The sequence below is a fragment of the Bombina bombina genome, chromosome 6 (genome assembly GCF_027579735.1).
Source record: "Bombina bombina isolate aBomBom1 chromosome 6, aBomBom1.pri, whole genome shotgun sequence".
Taxonomy (NCBI): Eukaryota; Metazoa; Chordata; class Amphibia; order Anura; family Bombinatoridae; genus Bombina; species Bombina bombina.
In genome coordinates this window covers 1064437803-1064461235 of record NC_069504.1, presented here as the reverse complement: position 1 = coordinate 1064461235, position 23433 = coordinate 1064437803, and the positions used below count along the sequence as shown (strand labels likewise).

At 38.5% G+C, this 23433-nt stretch overlaps 1 protein-coding gene across 1 annotated transcript in view; it reads right to left on the bottom strand.

Moving 5' to 3' along the window:
* Nucleotides 1-23433, bottom strand: part of LOC128664170 (protein mono-ADP-ribosyltransferase PARP12) — a 116436-nt gene that overhangs the window by 85985 nt on the left and 7018 nt on the right. Inside the window, exons 2-3 of the mRNA XM_053718930.1 lie at nt 20667-20802; nt 13254-13542 (exon numbers count right to left, since the gene is read on the bottom strand). Of these exons, the coding sequence (XP_053574905.1) occupies nt 13254-13542; nt 20667-20802 (425 nt within the window). The remainder of the gene's footprint in view (nt 1-13253; nt 13543-20666; nt 20803-23433) is intronic.

Here is a 23433-nt window from a genome sequence, read left to right as displayed (position 1 = left end):
GAAGGTTCCGACAAGCTGAAACCAATTTTAATCGTCTCTTGTCTGTTAGAGACAGAGTCATCGACACTGAATCTATTTGGAAACCTAAAAAGGTGACCCTTGTCTGAGTAATCAAGGAACTTTTTGGTAAATTGATCCTCCAAACATGTCTTTGAAGAAACAACACTAGTTGATTTGTGTGAGATTCTGCAGAATGTAAAGACTTAGCTAGTACCAAGATATCGTCCAAATAAGGAAACACCGCAATACCCCATTCTCTGATTACAGAGAGTAGGGCACCAAGAACCTTTGAAAAGATTCTTGGAGCTGTCGTTTGGCCAAATGGAAGAGCGACAAATTGGTAATGCTTGTCTAGAAAAGAGAATCTCAGAAACTGATAGTGGTCTGGATGAATCGGAATATGAAGATATGCATCCTGTAAGTCTATTGTGGACATATAATGCCCTTGCTGAACAAAAGGCAGAGTAGTGCTTATAGTCACCATTTTGAATGTTGGAACTCTTACATAACGATTCAAAATTTTCAGATCCAGAACTGGTCAGAATTAATTTTCTTTCTTTGGGACAATAAATAGATTTGAATAAAACCCTAGACCCTGTTCCTGAAACGGAACTGGTATGATTACCCCTGAAAGCTCCAGGTCTGAAACACACTTCAGAAAAGCCTGAGCCTTTACTGGATTTGCTGAGATGCGTGAGAGAAAAAAATCTTCTCACAGGAGGTCTTACTCTGAATCCTATTCGGTACCCTTGAGAGACAATACTCTGAATCCAATGATTTTGGTCAGAATCTGCCCAAAATGTCTTGGAAGAATCTTAATCTGCCCCCTAACCAACTGAGCTGGAATGAGGGCCACACCTTCATGCAGACTTGGGGGCTGGCTTTGGTTTCTTAAATGGTTTGGATTTACTCCAACTTGAAGAAGGCTTCCATTTGGAACCTGATTCTTTGGGGGAAGGATTAGGTTTCTGTTCCTTATTTTGTCGAAAGGAATGAAAACGGTTAGAAGCTTTAGATTTACCCTTAGGTCTTTTTTTCCTGAGGCAAAAAAAAACTCCCTTCCCCCCAGTGACAGAAATAATCGAATCCAACTGAGAACCAAATAAATTATTACCTTGGAAAGAAAGAGATAGTAATCTAGACTTAGATGCCATGTCAGCATTCCAATATTTGAGCCACAAAGCTCTTCTAGCTAAAATAGCTAAAGACATAGATTTAACATCAATTTTGATGATATAAAAAATGGCATCACAGATAAAATGATTAGCATGTTGAAGCAAGCAAACAATGCTAGACAAATCAGGATCCATTTCCTGTTGTGCTAAACTTTCCAACCCAAAAGTTGATGCAGCTGCAACATCAGCCATAGAAATGTCAGGCCTGAGAAGATAGCCAGAATATAAATAAGCTTTCCTTAGATAAGATTCAAGTTTCCTATCTAAAGGGTCCTTAAAGGAAATACTATCTTCCATAGCAATAGTAGTACGTTTAGCAAGAGTAGAAATAGCCCCATCAACTTTGGGGATCTTTTCCCAAACCTCCAATCTAACTGCTGGCAAAGGATACAATTTTTAAAACCTTGAAGAAGGGATAAAAGAAGTACCAGGCCTATCCCATTCCTTAGAAATCATATCAGAAATAGCAACGGGAACTGGAAAAACCTCTGGAGTAACTACAGGAGGTTTATAAACAGAATTTAAATGTTTACTAGTTTTAATATCAAGAGGACTAGTTTCCTCAATATCCAATGTAATCAACACCTCTTTTAACAAGGAACGAATATACTCCATTTAAAATAAATAAGTAGATTTGTCAGAGTCAATATCTGAGGAAGCATCTTCTGAATCAGATAGATCCTCATCAGAGGAGGATAATTCAGTATGTTGTCGGTCATTTGAAATTTAATCAACTTTATGAGAAGTTTTAAAAGAAGTTTTACGTTTATTAGAAGGCAGGATAGCAGACAAAGCAATTGCATTGCTGCATGAGGAGCGCAGTTTAACTCCCTTCTGATGTGTAACACTTTTATGTAAGTCTTGGTCAGTTTGGGCTGTGTGTAAGCTGGAATGTACCTTGCCTTTCGTTGCTGTTTTTAAAGCTTGGATAATAAAATTGGAACTTTTTATTCTACAACCTGCATTGGAACTATATTTTGTATATTGGATTGTCTATTTGTTTAGCGTATAGGACGGATATGCTGCTGTTCCTCCATCGGTTGTTATGACTTACACGTCATCCCCACTCTCCTGTGTGCCGAATACCGGAAGTACTACTCATATGCGGTGAGGGCAAGAAAGAGCGCACTGCTTGTGTGTTTGTTTGTGTTATATTAATATACTTTTAACCTCTGTGATTATCTTGTATCTAAGCCTCTGCAAACTGCCCCTTTGTTCAGTTTTTTTGACAGACTTGCAGTCTAGCCAATCAGTGATAGCTCCCAGATAACTTCTCGTGCACCAGCACAGTGTTATCTATACGAAATATGTGAACTAACACCCTCTAGTGGTGAAAAACTGTTAAAATGCAATCTGAAAGAGGTGGTCTTCAGGGTCTAAGAAATTAGCATATGAACCTCCTATGTTAAGCTTTCAACTAAGAATATCAAGAGAACAAAGCAAAATTGGTGATAAAAGTAAATTGGAAAGTTGTTTAAAATTACATATTTTGGCCTAGACTGTCCCTTTAAACTTATAATTAAATCTACCCTATTATACTAAAATTACATTAAATTACTTTAACCCCTTAGTGACCGAGGACGTGCAGGGTACGTCTGAAAAAAAAAGGCAGTTAACGCCTGACGACGTACCCTGCATGTCCTCGGCTAAAGTGAGTGCTGGAAGCGATCAAGATCGCTTCCAGACACTATTACAGTACCGCAGAGATGCCTCGATGTCTGGGCATCCCTGCAGTGCTGTTCCGGAGTGCCGGGACCGGATTGATCACTCCCCCTTGAGTGATCACTTCCGGTTTTGCTCCACGTGGAGCCCGGCAGTGCAGCAGAGCATCGGAAGCGATCGGACACGCTTCCGATGCTCTGCTAGTGTGCTAAGTGCCTCGGTGGGTCGAGGCACTTAGTTAGTGTATAAATAAAAAAAAAAATTTTGAAAAAAAAAAACGCTAATAAAATAAAAAAGCCCCCACATATAGCCCCCCCCTCCCCCATGAGGCTTCCAAAATGGCGATGCCCAGTGCATCATGGGGCCTCTGGGGGTGTCCCTAGCCTGCCTCACCATAGGGGCAAGCTAGGGTCACCCAATCTGAGCCTTCCCACAAAAAAAAAAAAATAATAATAAAATCTCCCATTTGTCTGATCAGGTCAATATTTGTAAATATTGACTCTGATCAGTGTGGATCTCCCTCCCTCTCCTCACTTGCTATTTTGTTGGAGAGAGAGAGAGAGACCTGTATTTTAGCAGAGAGAGATTTATTTCTTTTATTTGTTAAAAAATTTAAAATCCAAAGGCTCTTTTCAGAGCCATTAACCCCTAGCTTGCCAGTGATCACTATAAATCACTGGCTGTAGCACAGCTGCACTTTTTTTTGCTGTCTGTGCATTTTTTTAGGGGTTAATTTTTGTTGTTGTATTTTTTTTAAAAAACCCAAAGGCTCCTTTCAGAGCCATTTAGCTAATTTAATTTAATTTAAAGACTATTTAACCCCTAGCTTGCCAGTGATCGCTATACATCACTGGCATTAGCATAGCTGTACTTTTTTGCTGTCTGTGCATTTTTTAGGGGTTAATTTTTGTTGTTGTAATTTTTTAAAAACCCAAACGCTCCTTTCAGAGCCATTTAGCTAATTTAATTTAAATAGTATTTAACCCCTAGCTTGCCAGTGATCGCTATAAATCACTGGCATTAGCATAGCTGTACTTTTTTGCTGTCTGTGCATTTTTTTAGGGGTTAATTTTTGTTGTTGTAATTTTTTAAAAACCCAAAGGCTCCTTTCAGAGCCATTTAGCTAATTTAATTTAAAGAGTATTTAACCCCTAGCTTGCCAGTGATCGCTATAAATCACTGGCATTAGCATAGCTGTACTTTTTTGCTGTCTGTGCATTTTTTAGGGGTTAATTTTTGTTGTTGTAATTTTTTAAAAACCCAAAGGCTCCTTTCAGAGCCATTTAGCTAATTTAATTTAAAGAGTATTTAACCCCTAGCTTGCCAGTGATCGCTATAAATCACTGGCATTAGCATAGCTGTACTTTTTTGCTGTCTGTGCATTTTTTAGGGGTTAATTTTTGTTGTTGTAATTTTTTAAAAACCCAAACGCTCCTTTCAGAGCCATTTAGTTAATTTAATTTAATTTAAAGAGTATTTAACCCCTAGCTTGCCAGTGATCGCTATAAATCACTGGCATTAGCATAGCTGTACTTTTTTTTAAAAAACCCAAAGGCCATTTAGTTAATTAATTAATTTTGGTTTTCTGTGACAGATACAATAATGTCAAAGAAAACATATAGTGCTGAGGAGGCATATGCCATCCTTGCGTCAGAGTCAGATGCCTCTATGTCTGACTCAGACCCCAATTTTGACCCTGCCATATGCTCAGATACATCATTAGATGCAGTCTCAACTGATAGTGATGTATCTGTGGCTGCTAGCCCCCCTGCCAGCCCCCCTGCTAGCCCCCCTGCCAGCCCCCCTGCTAGAAGGAGGCGTGTTGCTGCCATTGCCGCTGAAGAGTGGGTAACGCCTCATCTCCAGAGGCCAGATATCCCACCCTTCACAGCAAATGCTGGCATAAATATAGATGTGGCAGGTTTTAGCCCCCAACAGTTTCTGGAGGTGTTTCTGGGTGATGATGTATTGGGGAACATTGTCGCCCAAACTAATTTATATGCCCATCAGTACCGTGCTGCAAAGCCTGAAACATATTTGGCAAAGCAGCAATGGGCCCCCATCGATGTGCCAGAATTTAAAAAATTCTGGGCATTGACTATGCTGATGGGCATCATAAAGAAACCCTCCGTTCGCTCCTACTGGAGCAGTAGCCCCATCTGCTCTACCCCCATTTTCTCCCAGAGTATGTCGAGGCAGAGGTATGAAATGATTCTTCATTTCATGCACTTCAGCGACAACAGCCTGTGCCCCCCTAGGGAGCATCCCCAATTTGACAGGCTGTATAAAATCCGCCCCCTGATTACCCACTTTTCTGCCAGGTTTGCAGAGGCTTATACACCTGGAAGGAATATATGCGTTGATGAATCCCTGATGAAGTATAAGGGAAGGCTGGGATTCAAGCAGTATATTCCTTCCAAGCGCTCCAGGTATGGGGTAAAGGTGTATAAGCTCTGTGAGAGCGAGACTGGGTACACTCAGGCCTTCCGGGTGTATGAGGGAAAGGATAGCCACCTTGACCCTCCAGGTTGCCCAGAACATATGGGAACCACTGGCAAGATTGTCTGGGACCTGATATTACCCCTAATGAACAAAGGGTATCACTTGTACTTAGACAATTTTTATACAAGTGTCCTTTTGTTCAAGCTACTGTATTGCTTTGATACAGTAGCTTGCGGTACTATTAAAAAGAACCGCACAGGTTTCCCAGGACAACTTGTACGCACCCGGCTACAAAGGGGGGAGACCTCAGCTCTGCGCCAAGAGGAGCTGTTGGCACTTAAGTACAGAGACAAGAAGGATGTATACCTTCTTACCACCATCCACACAGAGAGGACGGTGGCGGTCTCTGTACGTGGCAGAGCTGAGATCATAAGGAAGCCAGTGTGCATCAAGTCTTATAACCGGCATATGGGTGGGGTTGATCTGGCAGATCAGCTGCTGCAGCCCTACCTAATTATGCGGAAGACAAGGGCCTGGTACAAAAAGGTTGCAATTTACCTAATGCAGATTGCAACCCACAACGCTTTTTTGTTGTTCAAAAAAGCAAACCCCGGAATGAAACAGACTTTTTTACAATTTCAGCTCCAGATCATTTCAGGGATTTTGTACCATGATGCACCTGCTCCCCGGGCGGTGATGGGAGAGAGCAGACTTGGGGCTACTCATTTTATTTTTAAAATCCCCCCTACTGCCGCAAAAAATGGGGCTGTTCTTTTTTTTTTTTTTACAAAAACCCCTGTCAAACCTATGCATGGGGGACATAGGTGTTCTCAAGGTGCCTTGCAGAAAACAACCTGTAGTATTTTTTTTGCACTAACTTACAACAGTCTCTCCTAAATCATAGTCAAAAAGCAATGTGTGTGTAAAAATGAAAATTGAAAAATTGCCACCATACACTTTCTCCAATTTTTTTGGCTAAAACGGTTGCTTCAAAGGCATCAAAGCACACCATATACAATACCTTGGGGTGTCAACATTTCAAAAATATGCACATTCATGGCAATAAATAAAAGTGGGGTTTACAATAGGCCCCAAACTAAAGATAGGCCTATCAGAAGAAATACTCTCACTTAATAACTAAAATCACAAGTCATAAAATTGTAACATAACCTTCCCAAAATCCTGGCAAACCTATGCATGGGGGGCATAGGTGTACTCAGGGTGCCTTGCAGAAAACAACCTGAAGTATTTTTTTGCACTAACTTACAACAGTCTCTCCTAAATCATAGTCAAAAAGCAATGTGTGTGTAAAAATGAAAATTGAAAAAATGCCACCATACACTTTCTCCAATTTTTTTGGCTAAAACAGTTACTTCAAATGCATCAAAGCACACCATATACAATACCTTGGGGTGTCAACATTTCAAAAATATGCACATTCATGGAAACAAATAAATTGGGGTATGTTAAAATACCCCCAAAAAGACAATAGGCAAAGAAAATATGTTAAATGTGAAAAAAAAAATCACAAACGCATGTTGGACATTTGGCATTACACCCCCCGAACAAGCCAAGAAACTTAGGTGGTATCACTGTACTCAGGAGATGTTGGTGAACACATATTGGGGTCTTCTTTGGCAGTAACACATAACAGGAGCTGAGAATTCATGTCTAAAGTACAATGTGTGTGAAAAATAACACACAAAAAATGACTGCCCAATAGTTTGACAAAGACTGGTGGTTGAATTAGTGCATGGAAAGTGTTAAAATACCAGCATTTGAAATACCCTAGGGTGTCTACTTTTCAAAAATATATGGTTTGATGGGGGTAAATTACATTGGCCGGCTTCAGAAATGTCCTACATAGGACATGGGTGCATGGGATGTGAAAATTCCAAGTTGAAAAACTGGAATGCGCCCCCTAAAATTAAGGCCTTTTAGCCCCCAGAGAACCCAACACACCTATACATGGGTGGTATCACTGTACTCAGGAGATGTTGTTGAATACATATTGAGTTTTTTTTGGCAGTAACACATAACAGGGACTGAGAATATATGCCTAAAGTACAATGTGTGTGAAAAATAATGCAAAAAAATGACTGCCTAAAAGTTTGACAAAGACTAGTGGTTGAATTAGTGCATGAAAAGTGTTAAAATACCAGCATTTGAAATACCCTAGGGTGTCTACTTTTCAAAAATATATGGTTTGATGGGGGTAATTTACATTGCCCGGCTTCAGAAATGTCCCAAATAGGACATGGGTGCATGATGACAGATATGAAAATTCCAAGTTGAAAAACTGGAATGCGCCCCCTAAAAATAAGGCCTTTTAGCCCCCAGAGAACCCAACACACCTATACATGGGTGGTATCACTGTACTCAGGAGATGTTGTTGAATACATATTGAGGTTTTTTTTGGCAGTAACACATAACAGGGACTGAGAATATATGCCTAAAGTACAATGTGTGTGAAAAATAATGCAAAAAAATGACTACCTAAAAGTTTGACAAAGACTAGTGGTTGAATTAGTGCATGGAAAGTGTTAAAATACCAGCATTTGAAATACCCTAGGGTGTCTACTTTTCAAAAATATATGGTTTGATGGGGGTAATTTACATTGCCCGGCCTCAGAAATGTCCCAAATAGGACATGGGTGCATGATGACAGATATGAAAATTCCAAGTTGAAAAACTGGAATGCGCCCCCTAAAATTAAGGCCTTTTAGCCCCCAGAGAACCCAACACACCTATACATGGGTGGTATCACTGTGCTCAGGAGATGTTGTTGAATACATATTGAGGTGTTTTCTGGCAGTAACACATAACAGGAACTGAGAATATATGCCTAAAGTACAATGTGTGTGAAAAATAACACAAAAAAAATGACTACCCAAAAGTTTGACAGAGACTAGTGGTTGAATTAGTGCATGTAAAGTGTTAAAATACCAGCATTTGAAATACCCTAGGGTGTCTACTTTTCAAAAATATATAGTTTGATGGGGGTAATTTACATTGGCCAGCTTCAGAAATGTCCCAAATAGGACATGGGTGCATGATGACCGATGTGAAAATTCCAAGTTGAAAAACTGGAATGCGCCCCCTAAAATTAAGGCCTTTTAGCCCCCAGAGAACCCGACACACCTATACATGGGTGGTATCACTGTACTCAGAAGTTGTTGTTGAACACATATTGAGGTGTTTTTGGTCAGTAACATATAACAGGAACTGAGAATCAATGCCTAAAGTACAATGCGTGTGAAAAATAACAAACCAAAATGACTACCCAAAAGTTTGACAAAGACTGGTGGTTGAATTAGTGCATGCAAAGTGTTAAAATACCAGCATTTGAAATACCCTAGGGTGTCTACTTTTTAAAAATATATGGTTTGATGGGGGTAATTTGCATTGTCCGGCTTCAGAAATGTCCCAAATAGGACATGGGTGCATGATGACAGATGTGAAAATTCCAAGTTAAAAAACTGGAATGCGCCCCCTAAAAATAAGGCCTTTTAGCCCCCAGAGAACCCAACAGACCTATACATGGGTGGTATCACTGTACTCAGGAGATGCTGCTGAAGACATATTGGGGTGTTATTTGGCAGTAACCCTTAACGTTCTCAGTAAATGTATTCTTGAATTGCTATTTTGTCAAAAAATCACCACTTTTTTTTTTTTTCAAACTTTGGCATAGATTGGTGGTAAAATAGTTGCATGGAAAGAGTCAAAATACCCCATGTTTAATACCTTAGGTTGTGTTCTTTTAAAAAATATATATATGTGAAGGGTTAATCAGGGATTCCTGACAGATATCAGTGTTCCAATGTAACTATCGCTAATTTTTAAAAAAAAAAAAATTGGAAATAGCAAAGTGCTACTTGTACTTATTGCCCTATAACTTGCAAAAAAAGCAAAGAAAATGTAAACATTGAGTATTTCTAAACTCAGGACAAAATTTAGAAACTATTTAGCATGGGAGTTTTTTGGTAGTTGTTGAAGTGTAGGAGATTTTGAGGGTCAAAGTTAGAAAAAGTGTGTTTTTTTCAATTTTTTCCTCATATTTTATAAAAAATTTTTATAGTAAATTATAAGATATGATGAAAATAATGGTATCTTTAGAAAGTCCATTTAATGGCGAGAAAAACGGTATATAATATGTGTGGGTACAGTAAATGAATAAGAGGAAAATTACAGCTAAACACAAACACCGCAGAAATGTAAAAATAGCCTTGGTCCCAAACGGACAGAAAATGGAAAAGTGCTGCGGTCATTAAGGGGTTAAACTATATTAAACTATTCATTAACCTTCCCTAACTATTATACTAAAATTACATTAAACTAACAATTAAAATAACTATATTACATATTTAAACACCTAATCCTACTCAAATTATTTAAATCTACTATTAAAAATTACTAAATTACAAAAAGCTAACAACTAAGTTACACAAAATAAAAAACACTAAATTACACAATATAAAAAATATCAAAAATCAAATATTTAAACTAATTATACCTAATCTAAGAGCCCTATGAAAATAAAAAAGCTCCCCCAAAATAAAAAAAAACCTTACCTACAATAAACTACCAATGGCCCTTAAAAGGGCCTTTTGCGGGGCATTGCCCCAAAGAAATGAGCTCTTTTACCTGTAAATAAAAATACAAATACCCCCCAACAGTAAAACCCACCACCCACCCAACCAACCCCCCAAATAAAATCCTATCTAAAAAACCTAAGCTTCCCATTGCCCTGAAAAGGGCATTTAGCTCTTTTTCAGCCCAAAACCCTAATCTAAAATTAAAACCCACCCAATAAACCTTTAAAAAAACCTAACACTAACCACTGAAGATCCACTTACAGTTTTTGAAGATCCGACATCCATCCTCAACGAAGAGGCAGAGGTCCTCAGCGAAGCCGGCAGAAGTCTTCTTCCAAGCGGGCCGAAGTCCAATCAGCCAATAGAATGTGAGCTCAATCCTATTGACTGATTGGATCAGACAATAGGATGAAAGCTCAATCCTATTGGCTGATTGCAACAGCCAATAGGATTTTTTCCACCTTAATTCCTATTGGCTGAATTCTATCAGCCAATCGGAATGTAAGGGACGCCATCTTGGAAGATGTCATTTAAAGGGAAACTTCATTGTTCAGAAGACGTCGGAAGAAGAGGATGCTACGCGCCGGATGTCTTGAAGATGGAGCAGCTCTGCGCCAGATGGATGAAGATAGAAGATGCCGCCTGGATGAAGACTTCTGTCGGCTTGAATGAAGACTTCTGCCGGCTTCACTGAGGACTTCTGCCGCTTCATTGAGGATGGACGTTGGGTCTTCAAAAACTGTAAGTGGATCTTCGGGGGTTAGTGTTAGGTTTTTTTAAGGGTTTATTGGGTGGGTTTTAATTTTAGATTACTGGTTTGGGCTGAAAAGAGCTAAATGCCCTTTTAAGGACAATGCCCATTCAAATGCCCTTTACAGGGCAATGGGGAGCTTAGGTTTTTTAGATTTATTTTGTTGCGGGGATGTCCGGGAGCGGCGGGATAGGGGTTAATATATTTATTTCTTTGCGGTGGTGTCCGGGAGCGGGTTGATAGGGGTTAATATATTTATTTAGTTGCGGTGGGGTCCGGGAGCGGTGGGATAGGGGTTAATATATTTATTTAGTTGCGGTGGGGTCCGGGAGTGGCGGGATAAGGTTTAATAACATTAAGTATGTGGCACTGGCGATGTCGAGGCGGCAGATTAGGGGTGTTTAGACTCAGGGCTTATGTTAGGATGTTAGGTGTAAACGTATTTTTTATTCTACCATAGAAATCAATGGGATATCTGGCAGTGTCGAACATAAGCTTTTTCTGCTTTCCATTGATTCCTATGGCATCCGCTGCCTCCACGGTGGTGAATTGAAAACCAGGCACGCTGGGCCAGAATAGTGGCGAGCGTACCTGTTTGATAACTTGCAAAAGGTGTCAGATAGTGCCGAATTTGTATTCAGAACATCTGTAATGACATAAGCATCGATCTGTGTCGGATTGAGATCGGTGGATCGTATGTTACGTCACAAATTTCAACTTTTGCTGGTCTGTAGGCTTTGATAAATAGGGCGAATCAGGCTCGTCACAATTATGCTGCGGAATTCCAGCGTATTTGCGGTTGACGGCTTGATAAATAGGCCTCTAAAAGTATAACATGAGAATGAATCAAATTTGATAATAGAATTTAATTCTAAACTTTTTTGGAATTCTCTATCTGAATAATTAAAGAAAACATTTGTGATTCATATCCCTTTAAGTCTATAAGAAATGCATAACAAAAGACATCAGATATCTTAAAAAAAAAAGTATTTCTCCCATATTTCTACGTATTAAATGGAAATTAAAGTTTTTTAGGGAAATAATGTTTTAAAAGTGATTTAAAGGCAAATTATATATGACAAAGTGTCAGACTAGGAAGGGCTCAAAGTTGTATGTGTATGTGTTTGTGTATATATGTGTATGTATGTGTGTTTGCATATGTATATGTATGTATGTGTATGTATATATGTGTATGTATGTGTGTTTGCATATGTATATGTATGTATGTGTGTGTGTGTGTGTGTGTGTGTATATATGTGTATGTATGTGTGTTTGCATATGTATATGTATGTATGTGTATGTGTGTGTGTATATGTGTATGTGTGTGTGTATATATGTGTATGTATGTGTGTTTGCATATGTATATGTATGTATGTGTATGTGTGTGTGTATATATGTGTATGTATGTGTGTTTGCATATGTACATGTATGTATGTGTATCTGTGTGTGTATATGTGTATGTATGTGTGTTTGCATATGTACTGTATATGTATGTGTGTTTGCATATGTATATGTATGTATGTGTAATGTTTTTTTTAAATATAATACAAAATCAAAGTTTGGCAACTTTGGATAATTTTATTATACATGGGGCAAGAATAAAGGTATCCCAAGTATGACTAAACATTCAAATACTTTTTTTTCTTCCCAACTTGTACAACAGGACTCTCATAACATTCCTAAAATTTAAAATGTTAAAATATAACCTTATTAACATTCATTTAAAAGGCCTTCAAGCTTTAGCACACACCTTTGGCTTAGCTCTCGAGCGATAGCTGGCATTCGTTTTTCAGCTCGCCCCCATAAAAGTTTATTTTGTGAGGTATTTAGCTTACCGTGCTAGCCAACATCCAAATATAGGTGCGCCCTAGGTTTTTGCTTGAATAACATATTACTAACATATTACTTTGAACTTATAATGTGAACACAAAAATAATAGTGCTATTAATTTAACTTGGAGTTAGCTTACAATAGCACTAATATTTTTGCACTACACTTGTAATCTAATGGTCTTAAAGGACCAATCAACACAGTAGATTTGCATAATCAAGAAATGCAAGATAACAAGACAATGCAATAGCACTTAGTCTTAACTTCAAATGAGTAGTAGATTTTTTTTCTGAGAATTTTAAAAGTTATGTCTTTTTCCACTCCCCCTGTACCATGTGACAGCCATCAGCCAATCACAAATGCATACACGTACCATGTGACAGCCATCAGCCATTCACAAATGCATACACACTTATTCTTGCACATGCTCAGTGGGAGCTGGTGACTCAAAAAGTTTAAATATAAAAAGACTGTGCACATTTTGTTAATGGAAGTAAATTGGAAAGTTGTTTAAAATGGCATGCTCTATCTGAATAATTAAAGTTTATTTTTGATTGAGTGTCCCTTTAAAGGGACATAAAGTAAAAAATACATTTGACTCATATAGAGCATGATATTTTAAACAACATTCCAGCTTCTTTCTTTTATCATATGTACTTCAATCTGTGCAATGAGTATAAATAGCAAGCACCATATCAACCATAACCCCTTGGCATACAGAAGGCAGGAAGATAGCTTTTTATTTGAGAGTAATGTGGTCTCCTATTGCAATTTGTTGACCATTATTAATGGATTTACCCTTTATTGCGGAACTTGCTTTTTTCTTGGGGAGTGAGCTTCTGCTGTCCCTCAGCACACTGACATTTCTGAAGATTCCTAGGAATTTGGGCATCCATTCTTCACTCACTCCCCAATTCTTTAGTTTTTCTTCATTATGTTCTTCACAACAGTCATGTGACCTCTTGCATTTTTGCTGATACTTGCAGTCCCCATCCAGGAAATACTGACAAAGATGTAGTTTCTTGCAATTCGACCCATGCTTGCAGAACCCAAAGATGCCATTTCCTTTGTTATAATGTACACAGACCTTAAAATGAAAGGAAATCACAAGCTTAAGGTGAAGGTCAACTTCACGCAACTGCCCCACGGCATTGGATAATCTTTGCAAAATTAAAGTGTGTTTAATTCATCAAATTTTTTATATTTCATTATTTTTTAAAATCTTTACCTTTTGAGCACTCCAACGATAAGCGCATCTCTCCAGCCAGGCAGTTTGTCAAATTGATTGACAGATGAAGATTCTTTAAAGAATGAATCCTTGTTTCTTCTTCTTTCGTTCTTTTAAGAATTGTCATCTGTCAATCAATTTGAAAAAATGCCGGGTGGGAACGATGCGCTTAACGTCGGCGTGCACAAAAGGTAAACATTTTTAAAAATAATGAAATCTAAAAAATTTGATTAATTAAACCCACCCTCATTTTGCAAAGATTATCCAATGCCGTGCGGCAGTTGCGTGAAGTTGACCTTCACTTTAAAGAGACATGTCAAGTCAAAATGATAATCATAATGTATAATCATAAAGAGCTGAATCACTTTAGGGCAATGCTCTTTTAAGGGCTATTTGTAGTTAATTTTTAGAATAGGGTTTTTATTGTATCTTGTAGTGGCTTTTTTATTTTGGGGTATTAGAATAGGAGTAAATATTTTTTTATTATTGGTAATTTATTTTTTAGTTGGTGTCACATAAGATTTTTTTATAAATCGTGCACGATTTATAAATAATTATAATCATGATATTCCACCTTAAAGGGACATTGTACACTAGATTTTTCTTTGCATAAATGTTTTGTAGATGATCAATTTATACAGTCCATCTGGGTGTTTTTCTGTAACAATGTATAGTTTTGCTTATTTTTAATAACATTGTGCTGGTTTTCAGACTTTCATTTCGGACGATTCGTTTAAATGAACCAGTTCATGAACCAATTAATCAGTTTACTTGTTGGGCAAGTAATGCATGAGGGACAAGCCGCATATTCTCCTATTACAGGTGCTCCACCGATCCGATTTCTGACTCCTGAGTCACTGTCTGACTCGTCCTGACACACAATGCAGCGTTACATTTATTTCTTACCCATATTATATGGATAACCAGTCTTTTGTTGTATATGTTACAGTTAAAGTGCAAAATTAGTTAATGCGCACATTACCTAGCTAATCTGCAGATTAACTGATTTGCTCAGTTAAAGTGCAGAATCTGCACTTTACCTAGGTAATGTGCACATTAACTGCTTCTGTGTAGTTAAAGTTGGAAAAGTTTGTTTCTCTCATATAAACTGTTTATTGAAAAAGAAGCCGAAGAATGTTCCAATTTCGGCCGAGGGCAGATAAGCTCCAGAGTGCTCTGTTCTAATCAGAGCCTCGGGCGCTGCAACTGCCTCTGGGAACCTTACCATGGGTCTCAGCCTGCACGTCTTGAAATTCTCTGTCTGGGAAATTATCTATCTATCTATCTATCGAATCTATAATAAATAGATAGATTCATTAGATAATTTCCAAGACAGAAAATTTCAAGACGTGCGGGCTGTGACCCATGGTAAAGTTCCCAGAGGCAGATGAACAGAGCACTCTGGAGAATATCTGCCCTCGGCCGAAATTGGAACATTCTTCGGCTTCTTTTCCAATAAACAGTTTACATGAGAGAAACAAACTTTTCTAAAAAGCTAAAGTGCTTGAAAGTGTATTATTTGTTTTTCAACTGTATTATCATAGATAAATTACAGCTAGAATGGCAGATATTTCACATTCTCAGTACGATGTTATTACATTTATTTGTGCTCATTGCATAATTCCACAATGGGTTGCAGGTTTACTGTTAACACCAATCATGTCTTAGCAATAAGTTTTAATAGTAAGCAATTAACTGCGTGAAGGGAAGTCGATTCTGTAACAATTCAGAATGGGAAATATACAATGCTTAGAAGTGTAGAGGCTAAGATGCTAATAAATGCAAAATCAGAATGAGAGCAGTTATACCCTTGGGAAAACTACTATAAACTTGTTAAGAAGTTGAAGTGTGTCTGGGCAATGAATGATGCATAAAGTGCGCCGCACTGCCCTTTAAGATTTTGTTTTTACCTCCTTTTTCAGAAGAAAGTGCCCCAAGCTCTCTAAAAAAATGTGGTATGAACTGATTATCATAGGAAAAACCATGGGACTCCCTTTAGTTTATATATATGTTACCGCTAAAGTGCATTTTTTGCACTTTAACTAGTGCCTAGTAGGTGATGTGCAGATTACCTAGGTAATTTGCAGATTACCTAGGTAATGTGAAAAATGAAACAATTTTTCTGCACTTTAACTGATCACCCTAGTTAATCTGCAGATTAGCTAGGTAATGTGCACATTAACTGATTTCTGCACTTTAACTGTAACATATATGCAAATATTAGACAAATACATACAACATGGTGCATAAAACAGAGTATTGTATTTGCCTAATAATTGCATATCCGGCAAAAGACTGGTAATCCATGATTATACATAGGGAAGTGGTACCTGCTTTATTTACCTAATAGGTATTATAATAAATTTACATTAACACAATAACTATCATCCCAGAGCTCCACATCAATATTTGGGGTTAATTTAGGGACAGTTAGGGTTAAAAGGGGTCCTTAGGGTTAAATTATGGTGAGGAGTATTTATGGTAAGGAACAGTAAGGGTTTATTTAGGGGCAGTTAGGGTTAACAGGGGTCCTTATGGTTAAGGTATGGTGAGGAGTATTTATAGTAAGGGACAGTAAGGGTTAATTTAAGGTGCAGTTAGGGGTAAAGGCAGGGGTCTATTGAGAACTGCTGTGACCTGATATTTGAATCAGTGTACTGTTAACTGAATGATTCATTGCAAAGGAGTTAGTTAAATGGGACACTCAAATAACCTTTTATGATTCAGATAGAGCATGCAGTTTTAAGACACTTTCCAATTCCAGTGATCATCATTTGATGCCTCTTCCTACAGGGAACATATTGGGCTAGATTACAACTGGAGTGCTAATTTATCTTGCGCCCATAAACGGATAAATTCTCCCATTTGCAGGCACACAATAAATAACCAGCCATTACAAGTGACTAGTTATTGCTATAGCAAGCTCAAAGTAGCAATTAGTGCTCAGAAAATAAGCCAGGGATCAGATCTCTGGATCATCTTCCAAAAGTGCCGCAATTAGCCCCAAATTTGCCTTGTAGTTTTTTTATTAAAAAAAAATTAGCATTTTTTTAAATAAAAAACAACTGCACAAAGCAGTTATTAGGGGTTAAAAGTGGCGGGTGTGGGTTGTTAGAAAAAACGGCACTGTGTGTGTCTTTACATTGCGGTCTATGGGAAACTGTGTGTTCTATGTAAATATATTATGTATATGCTTATATACATATATATTTATGTGTTAATATGTGTATATACACATATTAACACCAATATATATGTATATAATCATATAAATAAATATATAAAACCAGAGGTGGCTCTTGAGTAAGTGAGGCCTTAGGCAAGGCTTAGATATGAGGCCCCTCAACACAAAACAAAATGCAAAAATTAACTAAATAAATCTGAATATAAATTGCTCTGGATTTTGCTGAAAGAGTAAAGCAAAAAGGTAGAAAGAGAGAAAATTAAAAGTGAATAGAGAGGGTAAAGAAAGGAGGAAGCAAGAGATGAGGTAGATTGGAGATTGGAGAAATAAGGAGAATGAAGAGAGAGAAAAAAGAATAGTAAAAGATATAGAGAGAAAATAGACAAAAGTTAATCGAGGAGAGAGCGAAAAAAGAGAGTAACGAGAAAGAGAGAAGAAGAGAGAAAGGAAATAGGAAAGTGAGAAAGGCTTAGTGGAGAGAAAGTGAAGAGGTAAATACAAAAGAGAGAAGAGACAGAAAATAGAGAGGAGCTAGAGAGAAATAAAGGAGGAGAAAATGAAGATAGTGTACAAAGACCGAAAGAGGAGAGGACAGTGGAGAGATACAGAGACAAGAGAAAGAAGAGAGAAGAAAAGAGTGGGGAGAGACGGGAGAGAGTGAAAAGGGAAGAGAGAAGGAGAGAAGGAGAGAAGAAGAGTAAGTATAGTGGAAGAAGATTAAATAGAGAGAAGGAGAGAGGGAGAAAAGAAAAAAGAAGGGAGAAAGAGAGGCAAGAGAGAGAAGGAAGATTAAAGAGAGGGAAGGTGAGAGAGAGTGGAGAAAAACAGAAAAGAGAGGGGAGAGAGTGTTTATAGAATAGAGATGAGCAGCATAAATAGAAAAGAGAGATAATGAAAAGAGACATTGAAGGGAAGGAAGAAGGGCGTGGTGAAAGAATAAAGAGAGAGACAGAGGGGCATATTTAACAAAGTGCGAGCAGACATGATACGATGTAGCGTATCATGTCCGCTACACATCGATAAATGCCGACAACATACGCTGTCAGCATTTATCTTTGCACAAGTAGTTCACCAGAACTGCTTGTGCAATACCAGCCCCTGCAGATTCACAGCCAATTGGCCGCTAGCAGGGGATGTCAATCAACCCGATCATATTCGATTGGGTTGATTTCTGTCCGCCGCTGCTTCATAACTTTTGTTTCCGGCGAGCCTGAAGGCTCGCTGGAAACAAGGGGCATCAAGCTCCATTCGGAGCTTAATAATTCGGCCCCAGAGAGATAGTGAATAAAAAGAGTGAGAAGGGGGAAAGAGAAAGGGAGAAAAAAAGGAAAAGTGGCAGACAAAGAGGAAGAAGTGATAGAGCGAGGAGAGAAAAGGGGATAGTGGAGAAAGGGGATGTAGCTACTAAAGGAAGGTCATAGCAGACCTGGCAGATGTTTTTTTATTTAATTTTTTAAATCATTATCAGCATTATAGACAGGGTTTTCCTCTGGCACTCCCACAGACTAACTGTCCCATGCTCCCTGCTTCTATTCTAGCAGTAGTTGGCTAATTCCCACATCCTCAGATTCTTCAATTGATCAGGCTAATCTCTACTCTCCTCCTTTCAATCACACCTGCATATGTCTACTGTGTGTGATTGACATCATGGTGCACCATACCTTCTCTGCATGGTACTCATGTTTTGAGACACTAAGGAGAACACAGGGGTGGCATTTAGACATGTAGGATAGGAGCATATTACCTCTCAGTAACACCTCTCCTTTTGCAGCACTGCATTTTGTAGCAGTAGTAACCAGCAGCAAGTGAGGGACAGAGCTCACAGGCACTTCCTCTGTTTCTATGTCAGCTATCCAACAGTGTTTTTTTACTCATCAGAACAAGGCTCCCGTTGGAGTCTATGGAAGCGCGCTCTTGTGACCAAAGCTTCCATGCAATGCGAATGCAAGATCGCGTTCGCATTGCGGATAACTTGTAATACCAGTGCACATTTGCGTGTGCTGGAATTTGTAAGTGGAGCAATATTTTGAGCTCCACTTGTAATGTACTCATTGTGCTGTCAGTGTGAGGGGAAATTACCTCAGATTTGAGAGGGCATTTTTTTCATATATTTAGCAACTTTTCATTTATTCATAACAAACTTACATACAGTTCCTTGGAACATTAATTGGTGAACTTAGGCTCTTGATGAGGTTCCTTTGGGTTTTTTTTAATTGAAGTTATAGGGGCCGATTTATCAAGGGCCGAATGGCCCCTGATGCCCCTGTTTCCGCGCCAGCCTTCAGGCTCGCCGGAAACCGCAGTTATGAAGCAGCAGTCTTAAGACCGCTGCTCCTTAACTGGTCCGCTGCCTCTGAGGCTGCGGACATCAATCCGCCCAATCCTATACGATCGTGTTGATTGATACCTCTGCTAGCGGTCGATAGGCCACAAATCTGCAAGGGGCGGCATTGCACAAGCAGTTCACCAGAACTGCTTGAGCAATGATAAATGCCGACAGTGCACGCTGTTGGCATTTAGCGATGTCTATCGAACATGATACGCTACAGCGTATCATGTCGGACAGACATTGATAAATCGGCCCCATAATCTCAGAACTATAATTTCTTCAATTTCAGTTTCTTTATTGCAGTACGTATGAAGACCCAGCTGTACAATGAAATCTAATATTTATTTTGTGTCAGAAAATCTTATTCTCTGTAAAAATAAATTACCCTAGCTGCTGCCCTCATTGTGCTATAAACTCCAAAGCTGCCATAATACCCCATAGCACTTTCTAACAGACATACCCCTCACCTCAACTAATACCTAAACTGCCATTAATCCCAATACAAAACTAAAACACAGCTAAAGTCCCTAACTGCTATTAAAGGGACAGTGTACACCGATTTTCATAACTGTAATAGACACTACTATAAAGAAGAACGTGCACAGATACTGATCTAATAATCCAGTGTAAAACTTTTTAAAAATTTTCTTAGAAGCTCCCAGTTAATGAGGTTAGGCTGGGACGCCCAGTGTAAAGGCGTGGGAAAGCAGAAAGAGCAGACCCCCCCCCGCCTCCTTTTCTGCATATGAAAAGACAGATTGCACAAACAGCAAGAATCTGTAGACCTGGGTCTACATCTGATACTTTGGGGCTTGGTTAGGAATCTGAAAATCAGCACAATGTTATTAATAAATAAGCAGAACTATACATTGTTACAAAAACACTCCCAGATGAGTTACGTAAATGGATCATCTACAAAACATTTATGCAAAGAAAAATCTAGTGTACAATGTCCAGTTAACCCCTAAATCACGAGACCCCATAACAAATACTTAACCCTATTCCACCACAGCTAAATCCTCCTAACCGCTAACAAACAAATCCATCACCCCCCCCCCCCAGAGGTTAAAGGGACTTAATGGTGGGTGGGTTTGCACATGGTGGGTATGGTAGCAGTGGAAGGGTTAAGGGTCCACAGTGTAGTTTTTGCATTGGGAGTAATGGTGGGTAGGGGTTATTAGCTATTAGAAAGTTTTAGTGTTGATTTGGAGGTCTGGCAGTAAGTGGGTTAATAGTAGTTAGGAAGATGTATTGTTTTTTTCTCATTTTGATATGGCTGTAATGGGTTAATAGTGGTTAGGGTTTTTTAGTTGTGCATTGTTTTGCATTGGCGGTCTTATAGGGCACTATAGTAATTAGGAGCTTTTAGCAGAGGGTTAATAATGTTTCTGGTTTGCAGGTCTGGAGGTAAGGAGATAGTAACAGTGGGCTAAATAACTGCCAACAGCTTATTATATTAACATATCTTACCTCCGGCAGGAAGCTGGGATCATTCTGTAGCAGCAGCTGTCGCAGCTCCACCATATTCAGATCATCTAGATCATACATCTTTAGTACCGCCAGGTTTGGCCCAGAATGAATGTCATGATTAAAAGCACATGGATTCCTGCAGTGAAACACAATAACAATATGTCATGGTCTAATTCAGCTGTATTGTTTAATTCCATGGCTATTATGTTATGGTAAATTAATTTTGCTGGATAGAACTACATTTGTCTTGACGCAAACGAGAGGCTGACTTTGAGTGGTTACTAGGCGTTGTCCACATTTTACACCTACACTTTGGCTCTGCAGAAATTATAGACACAATTGCCCTTGTGAAGTATCTTGTCTTACGGTCACGACTCACAATTATCATTTTTGATTTTCTTCATTTTTCTTGAACTTATTTCAGATTTTCACATATGTGAAAGGAGCAGTAAACCCCTGTTGTCTCGCTATAGAAAAAACATATCAGCCAAGTCTAAATAACATCTGGGTTACGGCAATTGTTTTTTAATAGTTAAACTGCACCCACAACCTCTTCATTTCGAGGAGTCAATCTGAGCTTGAGTCTGAAGACAACAAGGCTAGCCCTGGTCATATTTTTAGTGTAAACCCCATTGTTTTGGAGTTCTTTTCTGTTAAACTCAATTGGAAATATATGTAGTAGGGTTAGCCGTGAAAAGTCTGCAGGGTGCTTTTTCAGTACTGAAAATGAGAAAATCCACAATTTTCTGAGCTAAATTAAAATGGAAGGGACAAAAATAAAGAAAATATATTGCAAAGCTTTTTTACTTTACACAACTAAAACGTCTAAAGTATATTAAAACCTCAACATAACCAACAGGTAACCACACTCGGCTGCACAATAGATGAAGTCCCACACAAGGGTAAAGTTGTTGCAGAAAGTCAATTTATTGAAAAATTGTATCCAACAATATGAACATCTACGTCTCCAAAGCTAACTGCAATGCTTATAAAGCACACACAAAAATGGCTAATAACAGGTCAAATGCATTGATTCATTCTCTTGGCATCCTTTGTTGAAGAAGCAGCAATGCATTACTGGGAGGTAATACATTGGGTGTGCTAATAAAATAAGGCATATATGAGCAGCCAATAATTAGAAGCTCCCAAGCACATATGTTATCAGTGAATACGTGCATTATTATGTAGCTTTAACTACAGGAAACTCCTTGTCTGAATTGTGAAATCTCACTCTTTAAATTGTGGGGTCTAATGATATATTATTTTGATGTTGGGTAAAGGCCTCTTAAAAAGTGCCAGAACGTCAAAAATAGAACCAATGCTAAGTGGTATTTGTCATTATTATGACAATTTGTCACCAGATGGATATACATAAAGCCACTCGTCTGAAAGATGTGGATTTCTGCTTTCAAATAAGGGATCTCAAGTCTGTCTAAGTATTGTGGGGGGAAACAGAGGGAGGGGATACTTTACCTTCTGATGTAGTTACATATAAATGACTTTGTCATTTGATCACTGTTTCACACATAGGCATGTGACCCCTACTTTCCCTCCTTTGAAACAGCGTCCTCTCTTCTTTCAAAAGAGAGGTCACTTATTCTTGTCCTTTTGTAGGGATTATTTTAGGGTGCTACGGACCATTTTTAATGCAGAGCCCAGTAAAAGGCACCAAGCAGACAAATTATCTGCTACGTAAAGGGCCATGAGACCTCTTATTTGAAATAAGTCATCCCTGATTTCATGTAATGGGTATTGTGTATGTGTGCTTTATGCTGTGTTTAGGGGTTCCTTTGGGGCTACTCCCCCTCTACAGTAAGTACATTAGATATATGACTGCCATTTTACACCAATAACCATCTAATGACAGATATGGGTATGAGACCCCAGATTGGAAAGAGGGGGGTTATCTCTCTTTTCAAACTGTGGTCTTGCACCACCTTTGTTTTATGGGGAAAGGGGGCTCTAAAAGTGCAGCTGCTTCCTCAAACACAGTACAGGTGTATAGTTGAGAAGTGATCTCCTGAAAATGTAGTCACATAAGGGGCCTCATACCCGTCTTAATTAAGAGGGGAGGGAGATAGGGGGCTCTCTAGTAGCCTTCCTCTCCGACCACTATAAATTATTTAGTTGAATCTAGTGGGATAATTAATCACAATTTTTAATGGTGATCAGCTGCATTCCAGGAGGACAAGAGATCCATTTGAAAGAGGAGAGTCTGCCTTTTCAAATGAATGGTGATTTGTCCCTCTAGTCAAAACAGAAGGCGTTAGGAGCTCCATTTTCCCTCCCCCTTAGGTTAGACAGCACTTTAAGTACTGCTGCAGGTAATAGCTGTTTGTTTAGTCAACTCTCCTCTTTCAAATGAGGGATCTCTAGTCCCTGGAGGTGAGATATGGACATTTAAAGCTCTAACCTCAAAGAGGGTTATATATGTAAAAGTATTAGTATTATATAGAGAGGTTCTAATGCCACTTGATAGGTGACCTGTCAGAAGTCCCATGAAATAGTGACTACATTTCTGATATGCTATAGAGCAGAATATAAATAATAATAATAAACAATTACAATTATGTAAATAGTCTAAAAACAAAAACTGTAATTAAATATCTCACAAACGTATGGCTAGATAACAACCCATTCACAAAAAAAGGAATTGAAAAAAAACTACAATATTGATTTTTTCCCCCCCACTTGCTCCCATTTACAGCAATCTTAACCACCAGTATTATTTCAATATACTGAGGAATCCTCTAACCCCCAGACTATC